Raw genomic sequence first — 21,355 nt, 5'->3', positions numbered from 1 at the left:
CAAAGAAAAGTCATATGATTTAGTTTACAGCTTAAAACACATTTAAGTGCAGCATCACTTCAAGTGTATTTCAAAGCAAGACCTCAGGAGAGAAGCAAATGTGGTTCTTTTAGTACAATTCTGTCCATTTATTTGTCCATTTACTTGAGAAGAATGTTTGGCTTCTTCCTCCACCACTGCTGCAGAGTGAAGAGGAGGAGGTGTGTTGGTAGTTTCCTCCTCACACGGTCGAGCGGGGGTTAATACTCCTTCATTTCTCATGAACCCTCAGTGGCAACAGCCTGTGAAGTTTCCAGCGTCGGTATGTGTGCGTGAAGTCGAGCCGCAGGGAGCAGCTTTCTCCAGAGGGACTCGCGCTTCTCTCTAACTGAACGCCTTTCTTCTTACTTTTTTATAATTTCTTGTGGTTGTTGGTGTCATATCACAATATTTCCTTTTATTTTGTTGTTATTGTCACTGCAGTGGGACAGTTTAACCTGCGCTGAGGTGAGGGAGGGGGAGAGAGACTGCCCCTCAGTGTGTAAAATGTGAGGTGTGAGCACAGCGTCCTGCTGAATGAGCTGCTTCACTCCACTGGGACATTCTCCTGCGTCCTGGAGCCTGAAACCTGAATCGTCATGGACGCGGTCCACGTAACCATCCGGTGCCTTTTGGTTCTCTTCACTTTTTACGTGCAAGGAGGATTGTCGGGGGATTACGAAGCTCACCTCGGAGCGAATATTCGTTTACAGGTGAGGATTTGTTTCATTTTCATTTTGTCGGTGAAGGATAACTTTCACAAACGCAGCATTTATGTAATCTAGATGTGAAATATACATGTTTCAGCTGGAATTAGCTGGTATAACTGTAAATCTGTTGTTAGAGATCATGTCCAAGGAGTGCACGTGTCCTAAACTGAGCTTTCAGAGCTGGAACACAACCAGTGCAATGACTCACACTCGCACAACTTTTACACATTTTTCTGGAGTGAATTATATGATGTGTAGGTCCCCCTATAAAGGGTTTCCACTCTTAAACCTTATTTGTTTATGTTAAATTCCTAGCAATGAGCAGGATATGTGGTAATGTTTTGACACAGCAGTGACTTGTGTGCAAAATTACCATTTGGAGACCAAGCCGTGCACCTTCTCTGGCCCTGTGTACAGTGAGAGCATTTATTTCCAGTTCCACTTCCCCTCCATTCATGAATGGCTTTGATTCAGACGCTGTGACACAGAATCTGGACCCAACCCTCACACACTCAGATTCTGGAGATTACTTTAACAAACAGGAGGCATTTCCACCATATTCCTGCAGCAGAGCGTTTTTAAGCACCACATGATTGCAGAGTGTTTTCAGCCTCTTTTAAACCACTTATCAAACATTTTATAAAACCAACCATCACTGACTTGTTGCCTTGTTTCTTTTCCAGAGAGTGAAACGTCAAAGCAAACCAACAAAACCAGTGGTAAGTCTGTGAAGTTTCTATGAATTAGGGCTAAAACGTCAAATAATCTGATTATTGCAGCCCATAAAACTGCTATTGTATAATTATTCTGTGTTTACAGGGTATCAGAACTAAATGTTAAATAGAATAAGGGCGTAACGTCTTTCTGTTCATGTACCAGTACCTATACCTCATAATTACAGGGCACAGTATTACTATTATTATTAATAAGATGAGATAAAATGGATGAGATATGAAACAACAACACTACAATACGATGAGAAAAGATGAGATAAGACACATTTTAATGATCTCATGACGCAGGAATTCACTTATTAAGCAGCAGATTGTCAGAAGGAGGTAAACAAGAGAACATGTACAAGTTTAAAATAGGATAAAAACTGATTATAAAAATGAAAGAAAAGAAAGTTATTGTTGCAGTGGAACGAAACATAAGGCCTTTACCACTGTGACTATACATATTTTAATAGATTTATAGGTTATTTTGATGCTTATAATATTTATTAGATTAAATACTGAACTGTAAAATATTTTTTTCTATTCTTATACACTGTAATAATATTGTTTATGTGTTTTTAAAAAGTACTCACGTTACTACTAAAAGTAGATCTCAACCCCCGATGGCTCATGGAACTCCCCGGTATATTGTCTTTGGACGTCCGTCAGCTCAAGTCAGATTTAAATACTGTTTACAGCAGATTTAAAAAACCAGCAGGAGTTGAGCCAGAGCACTTTCACAATCGCCCCAAAGAAGAAATAGTCTGCAAAATATTTACACAATAACTTGTCGGCTATAAACTAAAAGATTCCTGCTTCTATCGAGTTTGTGAATTCATTTACACGTGCAGGTAGAAAAAAGGATCGAGCATCTCAGTGAAGTAACAGACTTTGGTCCCGGTGTTGACCTTTGACATCGTGAACAACAAAACCAGCGTCTCAGACGGGGCGTCGGCCTCCAGCTCCTCTCAGGCTCCCGTCAGCCGCTGCATGTGGTTTCCCCACAGTTCACTTCAACGTCTGCTGTGAAGCGGCTTCCTGAGAACGTACAGTAATTCAGTCTTTATGGCAGAAACCACCAGCGAGCTGATGTGGCTCTCTGACTCCTGTCCGTCCGGCCGTCGTGTGGCCTGGTTGGTCTCAGCAGGCGCCAGCGTGACCTGTGTAAACACCTGGCAGGGAACTGCTTTGTACCGAGTGTTGCAACACAGGCTGTGATACGGGGGGGGGGGGGGGGGGGGGGAAGCAAAAGAGTTAGTGTGAGGTTTATGATCTGAGACAGTGGGTTTCAGTCAGCGTCCGTGTTTATCTGTCAGACTCTGAAGACAGTCTCTCTCTCCGCTGTCGTCTTCCATGGACGTGCAAATCATTGACTGAGCTGAGAAAAACAGTTTTATTATTGTTGTGGCTGCAGAAATATGAGCTCAATAGTTCCTTAAGTTTGACCAAATAATGCCGACCAATCATAAACGATGCCCAATGCCCCATCTAACTGATTTCTCCCTGAACCGACATGCTGTTGTGTTGTAGCTGGAGGTGACAGACTTCCACGTCCGGTGTTCAGTGGCGTCCCGATACGCCGTGACCACGATCCAGAGCTCAGTGTGGAACCAGCTCCCCGTCGTCAAGGAGGCTGCGTTCGAGGTGGACCTGCCCTCGTCTGCGTTCATCTCCAACTTCAGCATGTGAGTCAGTCCTCTTCACTGTTACCTGCAGGTTCTCTTCATCACTGCTTTCTCCAGTTCCACTGCTTTCTCTCAGTGACTGCTTCCTGGATATGAAATAAAGCTTCTTGCAGCTTAATATTGACAAGACAGAGGTTATGACTCTCGGCCCTGACACGTGCACTGTACCTACACCTTCATGCACCTGGGTTCTCTGTCCCTGAACGTTAGGTACAAATGTAAAAATCTCAGCGTCACCTTTGACTCTGAATTCAATAATCACGTCAGTTGTCCGGTTGTGATTTCTGCAGCTCGGAGAAGAAATCTAGAGATTATCCTTCATGCTTTCGTTTCCTCTCGTTTGGATTATTGCAATTCTCTCTCTTCACCTGCCTGAGCTTTTTCATAAACGCAGCAGCCAGACTCTTCATCAAATCTACTAAATGAGAGCATATTACTCTGATCTCTTTATTGGCTTCCAGTTGTTTTCAGAATCGATTGATACGATTTTATTGCTGCATTTAAAAAGTCAGTTCTGGACTTCCAGCTAAATTCGTAATGTGCTTTCTCCTTCTTCTGATCTAACTGACTATTTTAATCATTTTATAATGTTTTATTCTATCTTGTTTATCTTTGCTTAACTTGCTTTTGAATTGTTATTGTTGCTTTTTAACTGTTTCCTCTTGTTTGCGTTATATTTGTCTTTTTTAACCAGTATAGCACCTTGTAACGGTGTTTTTAAAGGGGCTGTATACATAAAGTTTATCCTTATTATTTATTTTATTAGTGTGTTTGTGCATCTTTCTTCTGCACAACACTGTAAAACGATCATCATGGCGACTTTATTGAAATGACACCTGGAGTATCCACACCCACTGCGTGTTGACGTTGGCAGAGAAATGTCATAGAGATAATATTTCTCTGTGATAAGCTGCAGAAGCTGGAATAAGTAAAGCTTGTTTTCTTATTGACGGTCAGAATCCAGAAATAAAACTTCAGAGGAATTATGTAAGGACCTGGAGCAGATGCATAAAAGAGATTCAGGAGCCGCCTGCCTTTTAAAAATGCTAAATATAAACAACACAAATAAGTCAACATTGCGGGGCCGAGCAGGAGCTGGAGCGGAAGCAGGTCAGGGGGGGGGGGGGCCGCTGAGGGAGGATGAATACCAGGCTTTGTCAACGCAAGTCAGATATTTAATAGAGAAAATGACAGGAGTTTGCCTAGTCCCCCTTTTCTCCCCCACATGGTTTACAGAGGCACCACGCCAGTTCAGATACGCTGCACACACGCACACCCACACACGCACACATGCACACACACACACACACACATGCACACACACATGCCTGCATCTCCTGTAGGGTGCATGCATGTAGATCTTTCATGTGAGCCTGGAACTTGTGCAGCTTTTTACGGCCTTAATCTGTCACTTCTCTCTTTCTCTTACTTATTTTCAGCCGCCTGCACATCACCAAATATCCAGAGGTGGGTGGGGGGGGGGGAAGTTCTTTGGCATATCTGTGTGTGAAACTAAGACGTCTGTGTTCTGTGTGTCTTCACACCCCCCCCCCCCCCCCCCTCAACCAGCCACACATATAAATACAAGCGCCTCCATTTTCCACTGCAGCCCCTCTCATGCCTTTCTGCTGCGTCTCCACAGGAGCCGGCTTCAGGTCTGTGGGTTTATTTTACTTAGCCCCCGGTGTTTTTTTCTCTGTGGATATATTTGTTCAAAGGACCTGACCTTAATTTAGCACCTTGTCACATGACGTGAGCGGTCACCGGGGGTTAGGACGTGCACTGTTTGAGTTGGATCCCACTGGGAGCGTTGGTTTTGGTTGAGATTTTACTGGGTGTAGCAGGCGAGATCTCTCTCTCTCTCTTCATTACTGCTGTTTTCAGAGGGAAATTACTCTTTTCCACTCGACCTCCCTGTGACCCCCGTCGCCGCCTTTAAACATGACGTGTTTGTGAAGCAGCTTTGTGACGGACGTGGAAACACAAGGAGAAAAAATAAAGTCCTCATGCTCAACAACTCCACGCAGGCCAGGCGTGTTTCTGACTGAAATAGAATCCGTCCACTGTGAGTCACACAGAGAACTGTTTCTTCTTCCTCTTTCCTTTCTCCCATCAGCACCTCCAACGGGAAGGTGTATGTGGCCCAGGTGACGGAAAGAGCTGCCGCCAGGAAAATATACGACGCTGCTAAGAAGCAAGGAAAGACTGCAGGACTTGTTGCTACCAAGTCAGTCCAGTTTGTTTTAACCTGCAGAGTAAAAATACAACTGTGATTCACTCTTCTTCATGTTTTGAATTTGAAAACGGATATTGTTTTTCCAGAGAGAGGGAGATTGAGAAGTTCCGTGTGGCAGTGAGCGTCCCGTCAGGAGCTCACATGTCCTTCTCTCTGTCCTACGAGGAGCTGCTGCCTCGACGGCTCGGCCGCTACGAGCTCAGTTTGGGTCTGAGGCCCGGACAGCCCGTGCAGAACCTGACGTTAGACGTGGGTATAACGGAGCGGACGGGCATCAGCTTCATCAAAGTCCTTCCCCTCAAGACGAGCCGGCTGCTCTCCAACACGGCGAAAGGTAGAATCCGACTCAGTCACTGCAAACGATGACACGGAGGAGAGGACTTATTAAGATGAGCAGGTTTCTGTGTGGAGTTTGCATTTTCTCCCCAAAGGCATCGTAAGGCAAACCAAAAGGAAATGAAAAGAGTTACATAGAGAATAAAAAGCAAAATGAGAAATAGAGAATAGAGTAAAGATCCGAGAACCGTTCCAGTATCAGAGTCAGTGACCTACAGACCTCAAGCTAAACTAACCTGACCAGCATCAGACTCTAACTTCTCTTGGAAAGACAGTAAAAGGTTTTAGATCTTTACTAACACACAGAGTTGACTCATGAATGAACCATCCGGTCCCTCAGGTGAAGCAGGCGACGCTCCGGCCTCCACTCAGGTCGAGCAGAGCTCCGGCTGCGCTCGGGTTCGCTACAGCCCGACGCTGCAGCAGCAGAACAGCATCTCCCCCAGGGGTCTCGATGCAGACTTCATCGTTCAGTACGACGTGGACCTCAGAGACGTCTTAGGTGATGTCCAGGTCAGAAGTTATTTAAATAGGCACGTTCACAGTCTCAGTGTGTGTTTGTGGTGCTGCCAAATAATACGCTTTTCCATATTCTTTCCTTTCCACCTCTTGCTCTCTCTCAGGTGTATGACGGCTACTTTGTGCATTACTTTGCACCCAGGGGGCTTCCTGTGGTTCCTAAGGATGTTATATTTGTCATAGATGTCAGTGGCTCAATGATAGGCACCAAGATAAAACAGGTAACGTGGACAAACACCCTCTACAGCCGTAGATCTGCATAAAGAAAACAAGAGATCTGCAGATGAGGAAACATTAGCACAATATTCTGTCATCAATAGTGATGCTCTCTGTCAGTAGACCAAACAGGCCATGAGCACCATCCTGGCGGACCTGAGAGAGGGAGACCACTTCAACATCATCACCTTCTCAGACAAGGTCCACACGTGGAGGAAAGGACGAACGGTGCGGGCGACTCGGCAGAATGTGCGAGACGCCAGAGAGTTTGTGAAGAGGATCATTGCTGAAGGATGTGAGTCAGGATGTGATGTCTCTGATGTTGTTTTCTTCTTTCTTGTTCTGTGGTTGGTCTCCATCTTTAAAACTGGTTTCCCGTCGTTTCCATCTCTTCTTCAGGGACCAACATCAACGCAGCTCTGCTCTCAGCGGCCCAGCTCGTCAATCCTCCTTCCTTCGGCTCGTCCAACCACCACTCGTCTCGTCGCGTCCCTCTGGTCATTTTCCTCACAGACGGGGAAGCCACCATTGGAGTAACAGCTGGTGACACCATCCTCAATAACGCCAAGAAGGCCCTGGGCTCAGCCTCTCTGTTCGGTCTGGCCTTTGGCGACGACGCAGACCTCCTCCTCCTGAAACGCTTGTCGCTGGACAACCGAGGCGTCGCCAGGATGGTGTACGAGGAGGCAGACGCGGCTCTGCAGCTGAAGGGCTTCTACGATGAGGTCGCCAGCCCTTTGCTCTCGGACATCCAGCTGTCCTACCTGGACGATCAGGCGTTTGACATCACGCGCTCCATGTTCCCCAACTACTTCCAGGGCTCTGAGTTGGTCGTGGCCGGGAGAGTTAAACCGGGGGTGAAAGATTTCCAGGTGTCGATGTCGGCCACTGATTCAAAGCAACGTGTCAACATGGAGAACGATGTGATGGTCTCTCAGGCGCAGGGGAACGAGAGCGCAGGTTCGCTGGACTGTCCGGGCGCTTTGGAAGGCGTCTCCAGCTTTGTGCAGCGCCTCTGGGCGTATTACACCATCAAAGAGCTGCTACTGGCCAAACTCAACACCAGTGACCCCGCGGCGCAGAGGCTCCTGGCCGACAAGGCCACAAATCTCTCCCTCAAATACAACTTTGTAACGCCGGTCACCTCTTTAGTTGTAGTTAAGCCCGACGCAGACGAAGCGGCTCCAACTCCTACCACTGCGAAACCCACCACAGCAGCCACTATAACCACAACTGGGACGACGACTGCTACGACCAAACTACCAGCTGACGGCGGCGCGAAGAAGCAGAGCGCAGCGTCGAACTCCAGGCCGAGCAAAACCAGACCAGACTCTCTTCAGCTGCCTCCGCATAGGAAAAGCTCATCCCCAACTTCTACAGCGAGAACCTCGTCCAGGAAAACAACCACGACCACAGTTCCCAGTTCTGTTAAAACTGCCCCAGCACCATTATCTGGTAGAAAGAACGATTCTAGAAGTGGCTCTCCTCCTCCTGCTGGGAAGATTTCCACGCCTCTGCTTCGAGCTCTGAAAACTGCGGCACCGCCTGCACCTGGAAAACTCTCCAGCACCCTCCAGCCCAACGCCATGAAAACCACCACCCCCTCCACGCCAGCTTTCACCACCGCATCCCCGCTCAGCTCGGTCAGAAGCGACCCTGCGCCCCTGACAGGGAGACACCTCACCCCACAGCCCAACACGTCCAGGACGGCTCTACCCCCTGTCAGAGCGACAGCGCCCCCTACAGAGGTGGAGAACAGCAGCACGTCTGCTCCAGATGTTCCTCAGCCTGGAAACATCACCTCCCTGCCTGAGCCGTCGTCTCCGCTCACCTCACCGCCCCCCCCGGCACCGGCTGTGGAGGACAACGACACGAATGCAGTCGGTGAACCAGAAATCAGCTTCGCCACCCTGGTGTCGGCGACCTTCGCTCCCATGCCCGGTGTGACAGACGGGCCCCGGCTGTGGGAGGCAGCAGGGCTTCTGGGTAGGTTTTTATTTTTCTGTCTAATTTCTGTTTAATCTTCATGTCTCTGTTTGGAATGTTTGAAAAAGATATGCTGCAGATCCTCTCACTGAATGTGCTTTTAAATCTCTCCACAAGATGTCTCCACTTCCATCCAGATCCAGAGAAAAGGTCAAGTTTAACTTCATTTCTACACTTTATTCATTCTGAGGTTTTAATTGCATTTTTCTGGTATAGATGAATTCAAGTGCAGAAGTTAGACAGAGCACCGATAATTTAATCTAATCTCATCTAACAATACTAAAAGTCCTGTAATTTATAAAGGCACTTGAGTGAAAACAAGCATTTTTCGACTGTAGCTGGAGATTTAGATATTTTAAGGGTCAGAAGATTTCAATCCCTAAATAATGAATAATAAACACCTGTTTAAATATAACTAAAACTCTACTAGAGCGTTTTAATTCTCATACAGTGATTCAGCAAATTTAATCAAACTTTTGAACCTGAATCGTCAATAATCTGATGTTCTATCTCTTTCCCATTAAATAGATATTGACCTTGTGAAAGGTGAGTATCACTGTTAATGCTTCACGATCCTGCTGCTGCCTGTCAAACTAGTAGAGGTCATATATCATCGCCAAGGCCCAACAGTCCCTAAAATTCATCCTCACTCAGAGATATCAGACATCTCAAAATGTGGCTGATTATTTTCATTTCTGGAAAAATTGTGAAAATGCTGATAATGCTCAGAATGTCTCAAAATGTGAGAGTGATAAAATAAAATATCTGCCCCATCATGTAATGGGTTCTGTCCTGAAGCAAACTGCTTCCTCCCATTAAGTTTCATGATAATCTGTCCTGGTTTCTTTATGTAATCTTATAAACAGACAAACGAACAAACACGGGTGAAAACAACCTTAAATTTAATTTCCTTCTGGAGAAGCAGATTGTTTCCTAAACTTTTCTTATTTCCTGAATTTAACTTCCCAGACTACGAAGCTACTTACGACTACGACTACGACCTCAACTATGACGCCTGTAAGTTCTACATGTTTATCAGATAATATTCTGTAGCCGCTTCATAAACATTACAACAAAAATTGTAACAAAATCCACATCAAATACATTTTCTAACATATTTTCAGGGGACGATTCTGCCGACACGGGATCCTTCGGTAAGTGTTCACGTGTTTACAGCTGCTCGACGGGTTCGATGTAGAAACACACATGTCACTACATGACTACATGTCCAGTGCTGTGATGGGTTTCAGTGCTTGGGAGTGAGGAGGACTGTCCTTCAGTTGAATGTCTTGTGCTTTTAGAACCTCCGTCCAGGCTGAGCACCGTGAGGGTCTTCTCCTCGTCAGGTCAGCAGCTTCAACTTCTCCTGATCGAAACGATCTGAATGTTTTTATGCACTCGTGGATCGTGTTAACGCTCCATTCCGTCTGTCGCAGTCGATGGAGATCCACATTTTGTGCTCCAGCTGCCGAAGCTGCATCAGAACCTGTGTTTCACGGTGGACGGCCGAGCCGATGATGTTCTCAGGCTGTTGGAGGACCCAGACAGAGGTAAACATCTGTGATAGTCTGCTGATTCCATGGAGTCGCTGGGGTTTATCTCATTTCTACAATATTCACAGAGTCACCTCCGTTCGTTCTCTTGCCGCACTGCTTTATATCGAGCTGAATTACGGAGCTTTCATGAAAAGTTGTGAACTTGGGTCTGAAGATTGATGAAAGTAAATCATTCAAACTTCTTCGTAAACAACACACGTGAACAGTAATAAAGCAAATTCTGCTCTTTTTATTGAAAAACCTTGACTATAAAACCTTCGTTGCAGATAAACCAGGTAGGATGAACACAAAGTTCTCTCTGCACCATAGACTGTTTATAAAAGTCTCTGCACACAAACAATAAAAAGTGACAGTAGATTGTAGAAGTATCATCACAGGACAAGAGAACACAACATTACAAACAAGCAGGTTTAGAACGGTCACTGACCTAATATTCATTATTTATAACGTATCACTGTTCAAGTGTGAACATCACTTCTCCTTCCTCCTCAGGGATCATAGTGGACGGTCACCTGGTCGGGGCTCCATCCAAACACGGCTCCGAGGACCGGTCCCGGACCTACTTCGACCGCCTCACCATCTCCACGGCCGCAGGAGGAATCGTGATCACGGTGTCACTGGACGCTGTGGTGGTGGAAGGAGAAGGGCGGGACGTCCTGCCCATCAATCAGCAGGGCTCGGTGCTGAGGCAGGGGGTGGCGGTCGCCGTGGACAACCATCAGAGCTGCTGGATCGAGCTGGCCAGGGATGTTCGATTCCTGGTCCTGTTCCACCGCTATAAACACCCCAGTTACCTTCAGATGGCTCACCTGGGTTTTTACATCACCGACGGACGAGGGCTGTCCGCCTCAACCCAAGGCCTTCTGGGTAATCAAACACTGCATAGCTCCAAATCATAATATACATTATAGATTATTAGAGAAACTTTTAGTAGAACTGCTAAGCTGTCATTTCTTTATTTATCTCGACGACATATTTAATTTCCACAACAAGTTTGGTACAAAACCACAAAGCAATGGGGAACAAAAGAAAAAGAATAAAACAAATATATATGATTTATATGTAAAACCGTATGGTGAAGGCTGAAGCAGCTTTTTTAACCTGACCTTTATACACCATAAGTTTTTAAACATAATTAAAATAATTACATCTCGGTTTTGTTTTTGACCTTATTTTTTTAAACTTCATAATATTTATTCCAAAAAAGTTCCTCTTCAACTAGATACACATCTACCTTCTATATTTATCCTTTGATAAATATAAATTCTGAATAATAATAATTGGTTTAACAACTAGAAATACTAGTTACGATTCAGTTGATCCTATGTTTTTATATTAAATACATTTCATTTTATTATAAAATACAAACATTAATTAACAATTGATACTATATGATACTCGAAGCACAATTTGCTGATAATACTTTTACTTGTGTATGATTTAAAATGCAAGGTTTGTATATTTACATTGTTGTACTGGTACTTCAGTGAAGGATCTGAGTACTTCTACCACCAGTACAAGTAGAACAGGTTGGGTCTTAATATAAGTAACAGTAAAAAGTTCAGTATTTTGCCTTGAAGTCGTATAAAGTACCATAAAAGTGTCACATTCACATTTAAGTACAGTGTGGACATACACCTTGCTCCTCTATCTGCCGCAGGCCAGTTTCAACATGCTGACATGAGCGTCACGGGGGTGAAGGGTCGTGTGGACGTCGGCGCTGACCGAGCCAACAGGGAGGGAGTTTCCGCCCGAGGCGTCCTGAGGTGGGGATCGGAGCACGTGCCGGTCACCCTGCAAGACAAGACGCTGAAGGACTCGGTGCGGAGACGCCACCTGGGCAAGTGCTGGGTGGTGCCCAAGGCCGAGGTCCACAGACTCCTGGGCCATCCGTACGAGAGCTACGTGGTGGACCACGTGTGATTCCGGCTGAGGCAGCTCCCACCTCGGCTCCTCAGCCACCTCGGCACGATCATTGGACAAAGGATGAAGAGGAGCACCACGAGGATAAAGTGACACGGGCTCTGAAGTATTCTGTGAGCAGCAGGTGTGGTTACGAAAGAGGAAGACGAGGGTCGACGAAGGGTGAAGAGTAAAGAGGACGTAGAGCTGGAGAAACGCGCTGAAGGACTGAATGATTCTTTTGCGCCTCCTGCCGAGTTTGAATTCCCGCCGTGTGTTCTGTGTGTGAGCGCGTGGCGACCACAACACGTCCGAACGCCTCGCACATCAACTCTGTTCATAACTCCTGAAGATATTTATCAGATTATTCTTATATTTCACCGGTGAAGGATTATCCAAGCTCGTCTTTTAAAAACTGTATCATTCAGAAAGTTGTGTATATAAAATACTATTGTTTGTATGTGTGTGTGTAGACAACAATGACGGTTACACAAAACAGAATCAGGGTATTTCCAGGTTTGCCATGTGCTTTTTTTATTTTTCTATCATTTCATTCATAGTTTAATTCATTTTTAATTGTTACACAAGACATTAGGCATTGTTTCACGTACTAGTGATCAAACAAGGACAGTAAGTTTTTCTACTACTCAGCCTGAACTCTTTCTTTTGTCAATTTCAAGGGATATTATTGTCAATAGTGGTTTTCAGAGGCCGAATCGGATGGAAATTAAAACAGTACAACCACACATGAGGCTTTTGTTTTCAATAAATAAAAAAAAAAGAGAGAGGACAGTGGAAGGGCCGGGAAGGGGAGGGGCTTCAAATATATCTGAGAGTAAACAGTATTCCAGTTTCTATCCAATAACGGAGCACACAGAGTTTTCAGTGACGCACGGTTGTGAATCTGTCGTGAGAACACAGCTGTGTAGATTCCAGGTGTCGCTGCTATCCTTCCATCAAAACCTGTTTCTTAGGAATGCTAATAACCACATTAAATGATGATGCCACACTGGAATGATCGATAATCGAGGTAAACATAACACGTGAACACAGCAAATAACAAAAACGGAAAAGAAAAACAGATAATGTCGGTGTGCGTCACTTTGAAAAATCCTTTTCGTCGTCAGATCAGGAAAAAAAACCGAACAGCGGAGCACGTGCATTCGACATGAAACCCCTTCGAGAGATATATCAGTGAAGTTTAAATAAATAGATCATAACAATAAGACACGTCGATAACCCCGAACACGTCAGCTTGGTGTAGGGTTGCTAAGGGGTCGGTTGTGGTGGATGAGGTGAGATGGAACTGCTGCTGTGTTTTTTTTACAGGAAAAGGTCGGAGCCTCTCGTTGTTTGTTCGATGACGTGTAACGACGCCGAGCCGCGGATCAGTCCGGCTGGAAGTGGGCGTGCACGTGCTGCTGCGGAGACACGAGGAACTGCTCCTACTTCAGGCGACCGATAACCGATATCCCCTCTGCGAGTATCTCTGCAGCAACACGCACGACGTACACACCAGCAGGTTTAGCCAATAACAGCGACGCCACGTCCGGCACAGCACCGACCTGCCGCCGACGTTTAGTCCAAACGAATGAATGAATTCGACCCCAAATTAAGGCGACAACCAAATAAAAGCGTCTTGGTTCGTTCTCGTGGGGCGGCACTTGTTAACTGTGGCTTCAAACTTTTCCTACAATGTCTTTTAAAGATTTTAGGAGATTCCATCTTTGCCCTCGAATTCACAACGACACTTTTTTCCGTCGGGTTCTGTCTCGACGGGGGGGGGGGGGGACTCGTCTCAATGATACACACAAGGGTTGAAACAACCAAGACACGATCTGGTGCTTTCACTACAAGTATGAGCTGAAATTTCAGTCTTCGCCCTCATTTCACTCTAAAAAGAGCAAGAATATCTGCAAACGTCCAATCGGAAACATTCTCCACACACATTCTTCTTCTTCCTCTTCTCCGCATCTCAACACGTACGATTTATCGTAACCGGCTTGTTCGTTCCCGATCCTAAATCCTCCTCGTCCGACCTTCACGTCACGTCCGCCGCAGTTTCAACCTCAGCTCTGTAAACTTCATAACTTCAGCCAGTGAAATGTGCACCAAATATATAGAAATAAAAACTCTTCAATAATTTAAGGTGTTAGAATGTAAACTATTCAAATTCAAAAATTGACATTACACAACAGAGAGAAGCAAAGGAACAGGGGTTTTTTTGTGTTTGTTTTTTTCGGGGTGTGGGTGGGGGGGTGGGGGGGGGGCGGGGGGGTAGGGTGTGGAAAGTTAGTAGCCACCGGTTAGCTTGCCTGCGAGCACAGGGAAACACAACAGCATTGCAGAGTGAGAGCACTATCATGTGACAGAACAGCCCATTTATATTTAACTCTTCATCACGTTTTTTTTTTTGTCTTGTTTTTTTTATGTTTTTTATGCCCGACCGACAGATGTGACCCAAACGAGCGGCGTCTACTGAAGTAACACAGGTAAAAGACCAAGAAAGAGAAAAGTGAAAGCAGGGTTGACAGGAGCGATGCGTGGAATGGTCCAGCCTTCATACCGCAGTGTCGTCCGAGTCTATGTACAATACTACCGTGTGTAAAAGATGCATGCATGTCAACTGGAGGGGACCCTTCCAGAGGATTCTACGCTAAGCCATCACGAGCCCCACCCCGTCATGTCAGAGCTCGCCGTTCAGACACGCCCCCCCTCCGCCGCCGCGACCGCTGACACGAGGGGGAGGGACATTACAGAAAGAATGAGACGCTTTGAAAATGGCCGACAACGAGTAATAAATTCACCTCTAATTATAATAGTTAAGACATGATTATACTGTAAATCCTACGATGGAATGAAAGACCTTATCAACCCTGCTTTTCAGTGACAGAGATACAGAGTGTGAGTATTTGAACAGCTCGTGTGTGTGTGTGTGTTTGTGTTCGTGAGCATTTATGTGTTTGTGTCGAGAGAGAGGGACGTAAGGAAGAGGAGGCAGACGGCGAAGTGCAGGCGGAGCCCAGGGACACGCCCTCTTTCCACATTTTACCCCCCCGTCACCCAGAATTTAGACACACCCCCTTCCGCCGCCTGTTTCGCCCCTCCCGTCTCCCCTCCCGGCCCCGCCTCCTCTCAGGAGCCCCTCTACCGCTCACTGCTCATCCTCCCCAAACACGTCGTTCTGTTTGCGTTTCATGTTCTCAAAGTCAAAGTCGCTGCCGGTCATGCGTTTGTAGATGTCCTTGATGTCGTTGCAGGTGGTCTCGAAGTGAGTGGTGGCGTCGTAGGTCCTCGAGGCGAAGACCTGGGGGACGAGGACAGAGCGAGACTGAGACTCAGCCGGGGACAGATCGAGTCATGAATCATGTTTTAGACACAGAGGTAGATTCAAGGTACAGGGACGTAGAAAAAACAACGTAGATAGAAATGTGTAAAAACATTAAATGAAAGACCTTAGATTTTGTCAAATTGTTTAGTTTAAAGTATTTTTGAAGGTGAGACACTACAGACATGAACTGGTTTTATTGCACTGGTCAATTTTCAGGTTTTAAGCTATTTTGTTTCTACATAATGTTTCAGACTATAGAGGAGAGAAAAGATTAAAAATACACATTTTGGAGTTTGTCTTACTTCACTTTATCTGTTTGTGTCTTTAGATCTTAATTAGTTGAAAGATTTTTATCTTAAAATTAGATTTTTCTCTCATCAAACCTTTGTTTTATTCCTTGTTCATATATTATTCACAACCTGACTTTTATTGCTACGAAACAAGACAAGAATTGATTTTTTTTAGGACCAATCAGATAAAAAGAGATCCGCCAAAATCTGTAAAAACCTTCGGCTCTAATGAGTCGAGAAAATGAAACAGGAACATTGGATTTGTCTTCATTCAAACTGTCTTATTTAGCACATATTTAACTAATAATGCAGAATTTTCATATTTAAACTTGCAAAATAAGGACGAAATATAATAATCAAACAAGGATGTTTTCATGGTGATGTTAAATTGTTAAAATTGTTTAAAAATTTGAAGTTATCATGTTGTTGAGATATTTTAGAAACTTCACAAAACAGCTGCACACATGTTTTCTGTCCATGAATGTCATAGGTTTTTCTCAGGAAATAGTTTTAAGGCAAATCGATAGCTTCAGGAATGCATGTGTGAAACGATGTGGCATGAAACACAGATCTGGGACTATATGTGAAAACCCTTTCTAGTGGAAACAGTCTTACCTGACTCTCAGTGCCATCGTCCGTGGGCTCATAAAGATCACTGATCGCCACAAACCTGTCCAGAATAAAACATCTCCTTTAAATACACACAGCTTTCAAACATTTTCCATCATGTTTCGTTCGTCAAATCCTAAACAAAATGCTGAATGTTGGCAAAGAACCGGGACTGACTTTTGGTCGATGGGCTCCAGCAGCTCCAGGGCCGGTTCGATCTCAGCCTCGGGCTCGCTGGTTTCCACTGTGGTGCTGACGATGGCGATGTACTTCCCCTGGGCGGCCACGTTGTGAGCATAGGAGATCATGCACACGTAGATGTCTGGAGAAGAGACGCGGGGGAGGAGAAAGTCAAATCAGGCGTTTTCATTTGGAAGATATAAAGAGAAACACTATTTGATTCATCTGGAGTCGTCGTTTCGAGGCATCTGGTGAATATAACTTCAACATCTCCTCCTCTTAGCTTCACCAGTTGTTATTGCTACGCTGAGCCATGAGAGGTAAAGTTGCAGATCAGAAAATCAACACTCTGAGCTGACAGATGATAAAATCAGTTCCATTTAACTGAGTAAATTTGCGTTATTGCTCTAAGAACTTCCCTCTATAAAATTCATCTATCTCCCGTATTTGCCGACACGCGACGCTGACCCTCACCTGAGTTGCGGTTAACCTGATTCTGGGGGATGATGATCTGGCAGGAGTTGGCGTCATTGGTGGTTTTGATGGGGTGGCTGAGGACGCAGATCACGCGGATCACCTGACCTGCCTTACGGACGCGGTCAGGGATGTAGCTGGGGTCACAGATGAGCTGCTTACAGCGAGCCACCTGCAGCGTGAAGGCGACAGCAACGTGGAATGTGTTAATTAACTGACTGCGTGTGTGTTTCCATTCTGTTTGTTATGGAACGATTCAATCAGCATAATAACTAAGAATCAATCAGCGCGGCTGTACCTCGCCCTCGGACTTCACTCCAACCACGTGTCCGTCTTCCATCACGATCTCATCCACTGGTTTGTTCAGCATGTAGGTTCCTCCATAGATCGCACTCAACCTACACATGACCAGCAAATGAGATTTGTGAAGTCACGTGAAATCAATATCTTTGTATTTACTATTAAAAACAGCGTATCAGGGCCGTGTGGAAGAAAACTAATTATGGGGATTTTGGGGAGATTTGGGGAATAAAGATGTAATTTTACAAGAATAAATCTGTAATATTATGAGTATAAATTCGTAATTGAGATAAAACTCGTAATATTACAAGAAAAAAGTTGGAATTTTACGATAACACAGTTGTAATATTATGAGAAATGTTTTAAAAGTTAAAATTTTTTATATTACGACTTTATCTTTGTAAAGTTATGAAATCAGCTGAAATCTCTGAATTGTTTTCCTCAACATGTCCTAATACTCTGTAGTAAAAATCTATTATATACATTATGATATGAAATAATCCAAATACCTGGCGAATCCCTGCGGCAGCTCTCCCAGCCCGTACAGGGGGTAGAGGTAGGGGCTCTTCCCATATCGTGCCAGTGATTCACTGTACAGCTTGATACGATTGATGGTCTCCAGACAGGGAACATCGAGATAACTGATAGAGAAGAAAAAAGGAAAAGTTGTTGAAATTGCAAAGGCTCCTTGTTTTCAAGAAAGAGAAGAAGAAGCTATCAAACTGCACTTACTCATCTGTCCTGTAGAGGGCCAGGGCGTGGCCGGTGAAGTCAATGACGTCCTGGCCGAGGTCGAACTTCTTGTAAACGTCCTTCATCGTCGTGGTTTTGGGGTCCACGCCCTCGAAGGTCTTGGGGTCGTTCTCGTCGAAATTGGCCACAAAGACCAAGAACTTACGGAACCTTCGCTTCTCAAACATCCCCATCAGGTCTGAAAGTTCAAACAAGGTCTTTTATGTAGAGATTTCCACCGCGATCACTGAATCGTGACCTAACCGCCCTTCAAATCTCTGCTTACGAATGGAGACGGGACACATTCGAGCGGCTTACTTGAAGCTAGCGCCTCGGTCTCAGTGGACGGCACCTTGTAGATCTTCCCTCCTTTGTAGACGAAGCTTCCCTCCACGACTTTAAAGTCGAGGTACCGTGTCACTTCTGTGTAGAGCAGCATCTTCACAAGCTGACCTGCAAACACACACACGTACACGTACACACACACACACACACACACACACACACACACACACACGTGTACATTATCCATCTCACTATCCACCACAAACTTACTATAAACAAACATTCTCCCTTGGCAGTATTAACACAGAGACTGTAAATAAAGATGGCCGACATGCTAGCTCCTCAAAAGTGAAGCCAAATCATCTGGATCGCCCCCTGGTGGCTGGCTGCTGTATAGGTCATAAACCCTGCCTCCTCCATGTTAGTAGGTAGGACATGAGCCAAACTGAATAGTCAAGATAGACGTTGAATGATTTCTGTCATTTAAGGAAGTTCTTATCACGCTGATGTAGGTAATTTTTTCCCAGTAAGTTTGGCTTTAATTAGTTATTTGTTCTTATTTTAATAATTAAATATGGCGAGGGACATTCCGTGACAAATCACCACAGTTTTGTGCCGCACCGTTTCTCTAGGAATGGCTTATTTCGTCAAATGAGAAACCAATGGAACCAAAAGTCCCTAAATTAAGACCTGATCTGAATATTCCCTCCATATAAGGAACGTGATATGGGACTGACCATTGGCCATGAGGAACTTGGGGATGAGGTCCACGTTCCAGTCTCTTCCTCGGCCCATGGACTCCGGCGGGCTGTCAGGGAGACTGAAGCGCTTGTACACCTGAGGACAGGGAGGAGAAATCTATGAAGCTCACAGGCTCTGGAGCATTTCCAAGGATAAATGAAGCCTGTAAAAGGAGCAGCTGATGGCACTGGATGTAAAATGAGACATACTGAGGCACATAAAACGATATTGATTGGTTTTATGGATCCCAGGAGCCCTTTACCTCCTCCAGGGGGGTGATGGAAGAGCTCTCCCCACCGTAGTACGGGTTCCTGTCCATGTGCAGAACCTTCTTCCCGTTCACAGACATGATCCCAGACAGAATACATTCCTGCGTAAAACAAGATGGAATACAAAACGTCATTATCAGTGATATAACATCGATTTGATCACACAGACAAATCAACACCAGCATGAAACAGCTTCATTTTAAATTGTGACTTTAATGGAAGTCTGATTTACTGCAGCGATCTGGTGTTTGAACACATTGACGTCTTTGGTGTTTCTATTATTTTGTCCTCTCCATTTATATCATTGAGAGTATAAAACTATAAAACTGGAAAGTAGGCGTTAGAGATTTCTCATATTTGCTTCAAAAGCAAATTAACATGTTCATCGGTTTCCGTTTGCAAAGACTAGAATGAAGTGTTGATTATTTCCAGTCCGGGTCAGCGATGCTCTCACTGTGCCTCCATTAAAACTCCAAACCACACAGACTGGGTTCTGTTATGTTTCAGACAAATCATCTGACGCTTGACAAACCAATTAGCTTTTGGAAATTTTCCTGGACAAAGCCGGCTTCTGAATGCAATTTCTAGGATTTATATGTTCTGCGAATACATACATCCAGGGGGCGTCGGTTCAGTGGGCGGAGACACATTGCTGTTCCCTAAAAGGATGTGGTCTTAAGGGAACCACACACCCTTCTGGATGTGGTTCAATCAATTGCATCACAATGCGTCATCGATGCTTTGTGCATTGACATCTGTACTGAGAGCTTGTGATGGGATGTGAGGGAATCGCCCAAGGATGGATGTTAAACTGACAATATGCTGCGAGGGATCTGTCAATCAAACAAATGTCGAAAGGCGGAGTTTAGTGACACTGCAGAGTTGCTTGGCATCATGGGAGTTGTAGTCTTCACAGGTTTCTCCGGGTAAGGATTCATTCAGGGTTAATCATTCAGGAGTTTTTACTGAGTGTTGAATTGTCAGTAGAGGTCTGCGGCTCCACAGCCCAGGTCTGTCTGTCTGTCTGTCTGCCTGCCTGCCTGTCTGTCTGTCTGTCTCTCTGCCTGTCTGCCTGTCTGTCTGTCTGTCTGTCTGTCTCTCTGCCTGTCTGCCTGTCTGTCTGTCTGTCTGTCTGCCTGCCTGCCTGCCTGCCTGCCTGTCTGTCTGCCTGTCTGCCTGTCTGTCTGTCTGTCTGTCTGTCTCTCTGCCTGTCTGCCTGTCTGTCTGTCTGTCTGTCTGCCTGCCTGCCTGCCTGCCTGCCTGCCTGTCTGTCTGTCTGCCTGCCTGCCTGTCTCTCTGTCTGTCTGTCTGTCTGTCTGTCTGTCTGTCTGCCTGCCTGCCTGTCTGTCTGTCTGTCTGTCTGTCTGTCTGTCTGCCTGTCTGTCTGCCTGCCTGCCTGCCTGCCTGCCTGCCTGTCTGTCTGTCTGTCTGTCTGTCTGTGGCTCGCACATCTCAAGAATCGTTCAGACTTGTATGTGATATGTAATGTTAAGGGCCCAAGGAGGTGCAGTGTCGAAACCGGTGCACATTTGGACATTTGATACGTTCAATATCAATAAAGTCTTAATAAAAACGCTGAACAGCCTCGGGGGTTCTGAGGACCGAGTCCAGCAGCAGGTCTTTATTTGCCGCGGCTCAATTACTCCAGGTCACTTTTACAGCTTCAGAAATAAAACTGCCACCAGCGTCACCGCAGGCCAAATAAACAGCCTATTTCAAACAGGAAGGCTCAGAACAAATACTGCAGAACAATATAGACAAAATTGTTTCGGCCCATATGTGCTCCACACGAACACTGTCCTCCCGTGTTGAATGATGGCACCCGGGCGCTCCTGTTGGCCAGATCTGGACCACAGGTAATAGCATAGCAATACCACAAGTCAACCAAAGGTGGCCCAAATTTGTTTTGTAATATCTAATCTAATATCTTCACCATTTAACACAGGTCTGCAAGTTTGACAAAGAAGTCCCTGGTTTGTTTTAGAATATTTGGGCCACATTTGCTATTTTACAAGTGGGCCATAGGCTCACATCCATTTTGAACTGGCCATAAGAATACCAGAAGTGCCACATCATTGCCTGGAGTGGCCCACATCCATATCTGGGAGAATAGTATAAATACAAAAAGGTTTTGTTGTTTTTTTAAAAGACATTTGTATGTGAAAAGTTACGTATTACACCTTTAATGCAGTTTAAAACTCTGCGATAGATATTAACTGAAGCTGAGAGTAAATGCAAGTTAGCAGGGTTTGACAGGATATAAG

The 21,355-nt window shown here is 45.2% G+C and overlaps 2 protein-coding genes across 3 annotated transcripts in view; one reads left to right on the top strand and one right to left on the bottom strand.

Annotated features, from left to right (window-relative positions):
* The first annotated feature begins 170 nt into the window (after positions 1–170).
* itih6 (inter-alpha-trypsin inhibitor heavy chain family member 6) lies at positions 171–12,092 on the top strand. 2 transcript variants are annotated; one of them, XM_034590044.1, is made up of 17 exons: positions 171–731; positions 1,412–1,447; positions 2,975–3,129; positions 5,246–5,356; positions 5,452–5,699; positions 6,042–6,214; positions 6,325–6,441; positions 6,560–6,731; positions 6,836–8,422; positions 8,540–8,572; positions 8,951–8,968; positions 9,392–9,439; positions 9,547–9,576; positions 9,724–9,768; positions 9,859–9,972; positions 10,471–10,845; positions 11,639–12,092. In XM_034590044.1, exons 1-17 carry the CDS (start codon positions 618–620, stop codon positions 11,899–11,901), a joined length of 3,639 nt encoding a protein of 1,212 aa, XP_034445935.1. In that variant the 5' UTR covers positions 171–617; the 3' UTR covers positions 11,902–12,092. The 2 variants fall into 2 exon arrangements, with proteins under 2 accessions (XP_034445935.1, XP_034445934.1); XM_034590043.1 differs by having other exon boundaries at positions 9,673–9,768.
* Positions 12,093–14,147: 2,055 nt separating this feature from the next.
* Positions 14,148–21,355, bottom strand: part of gdi1 (GDP dissociation inhibitor 1) — an 8,358-nt gene continuing 1,150 nt past the window's right edge. The window contains exons 2-11 of the mRNA XM_034590065.1: positions 19,085–19,192; positions 18,819–18,918; positions 18,115–18,249; positions 17,797–17,995; positions 17,574–17,705; positions 17,063–17,162; positions 16,765–16,936; positions 16,288–16,432; positions 16,117–16,171; positions 14,148–15,187 (exon numbers count right to left, since the gene is read on the bottom strand). Of these exons, the coding sequence (XP_034445956.1) occupies positions 15,035–15,187; positions 16,117–16,171; positions 16,288–16,432; positions 16,765–16,936; positions 17,063–17,162; positions 17,574–17,705; positions 17,797–17,995; positions 18,115–18,249; positions 18,819–18,918; positions 19,085–19,192 (1,299 nt within the window). The 3' untranslated portion in view covers positions 14,148–15,034. The remainder of the gene's footprint in view (positions 15,188–16,116; positions 16,172–16,287; positions 16,433–16,764; positions 16,937–17,062; positions 17,163–17,573; positions 17,706–17,796; positions 17,996–18,114; positions 18,250–18,818; positions 18,919–19,084; positions 19,193–21,355) is intronic.

This window comes from Hippoglossus hippoglossus, chromosome 7, assembly GCF_009819705.1.
Source record: "Hippoglossus hippoglossus isolate fHipHip1 chromosome 7, fHipHip1.pri, whole genome shotgun sequence".
Classification (NCBI taxonomy): Eukaryota; Metazoa; Chordata; class Actinopteri; order Pleuronectiformes; family Pleuronectidae; genus Hippoglossus; species Hippoglossus hippoglossus.
The sequence above is the reverse complement of the archived record's forward strand: the minus strand, read 5'-3'. Positions and strand labels throughout refer to the sequence as shown.

Excerpts from the sequence above, each read along its gene's own strand:
- itih6 (XM_034590043.1), top strand. The coding sequence starts at position 618 with ATGGACGCGGTCCACGTAACCATCCGGTGCCTTTTGGTTCTCTTCACT. Across the intron at positions 6,442-6,559 it reads TAGGCACCAAGATAAAACAG|ACCAAACAGGCCATGAGCAC; the intron begins GTAACGTGGACA and ends CTCTGTCAGTAG. Across the intron at positions 9,577-9,672 it reads TGCCGACACGGGATCCTTCG|TGCTTGGGAGTGAGGAGGAC; the intron begins GTAAGTGTTCAC and ends GATGGGTTTCAG.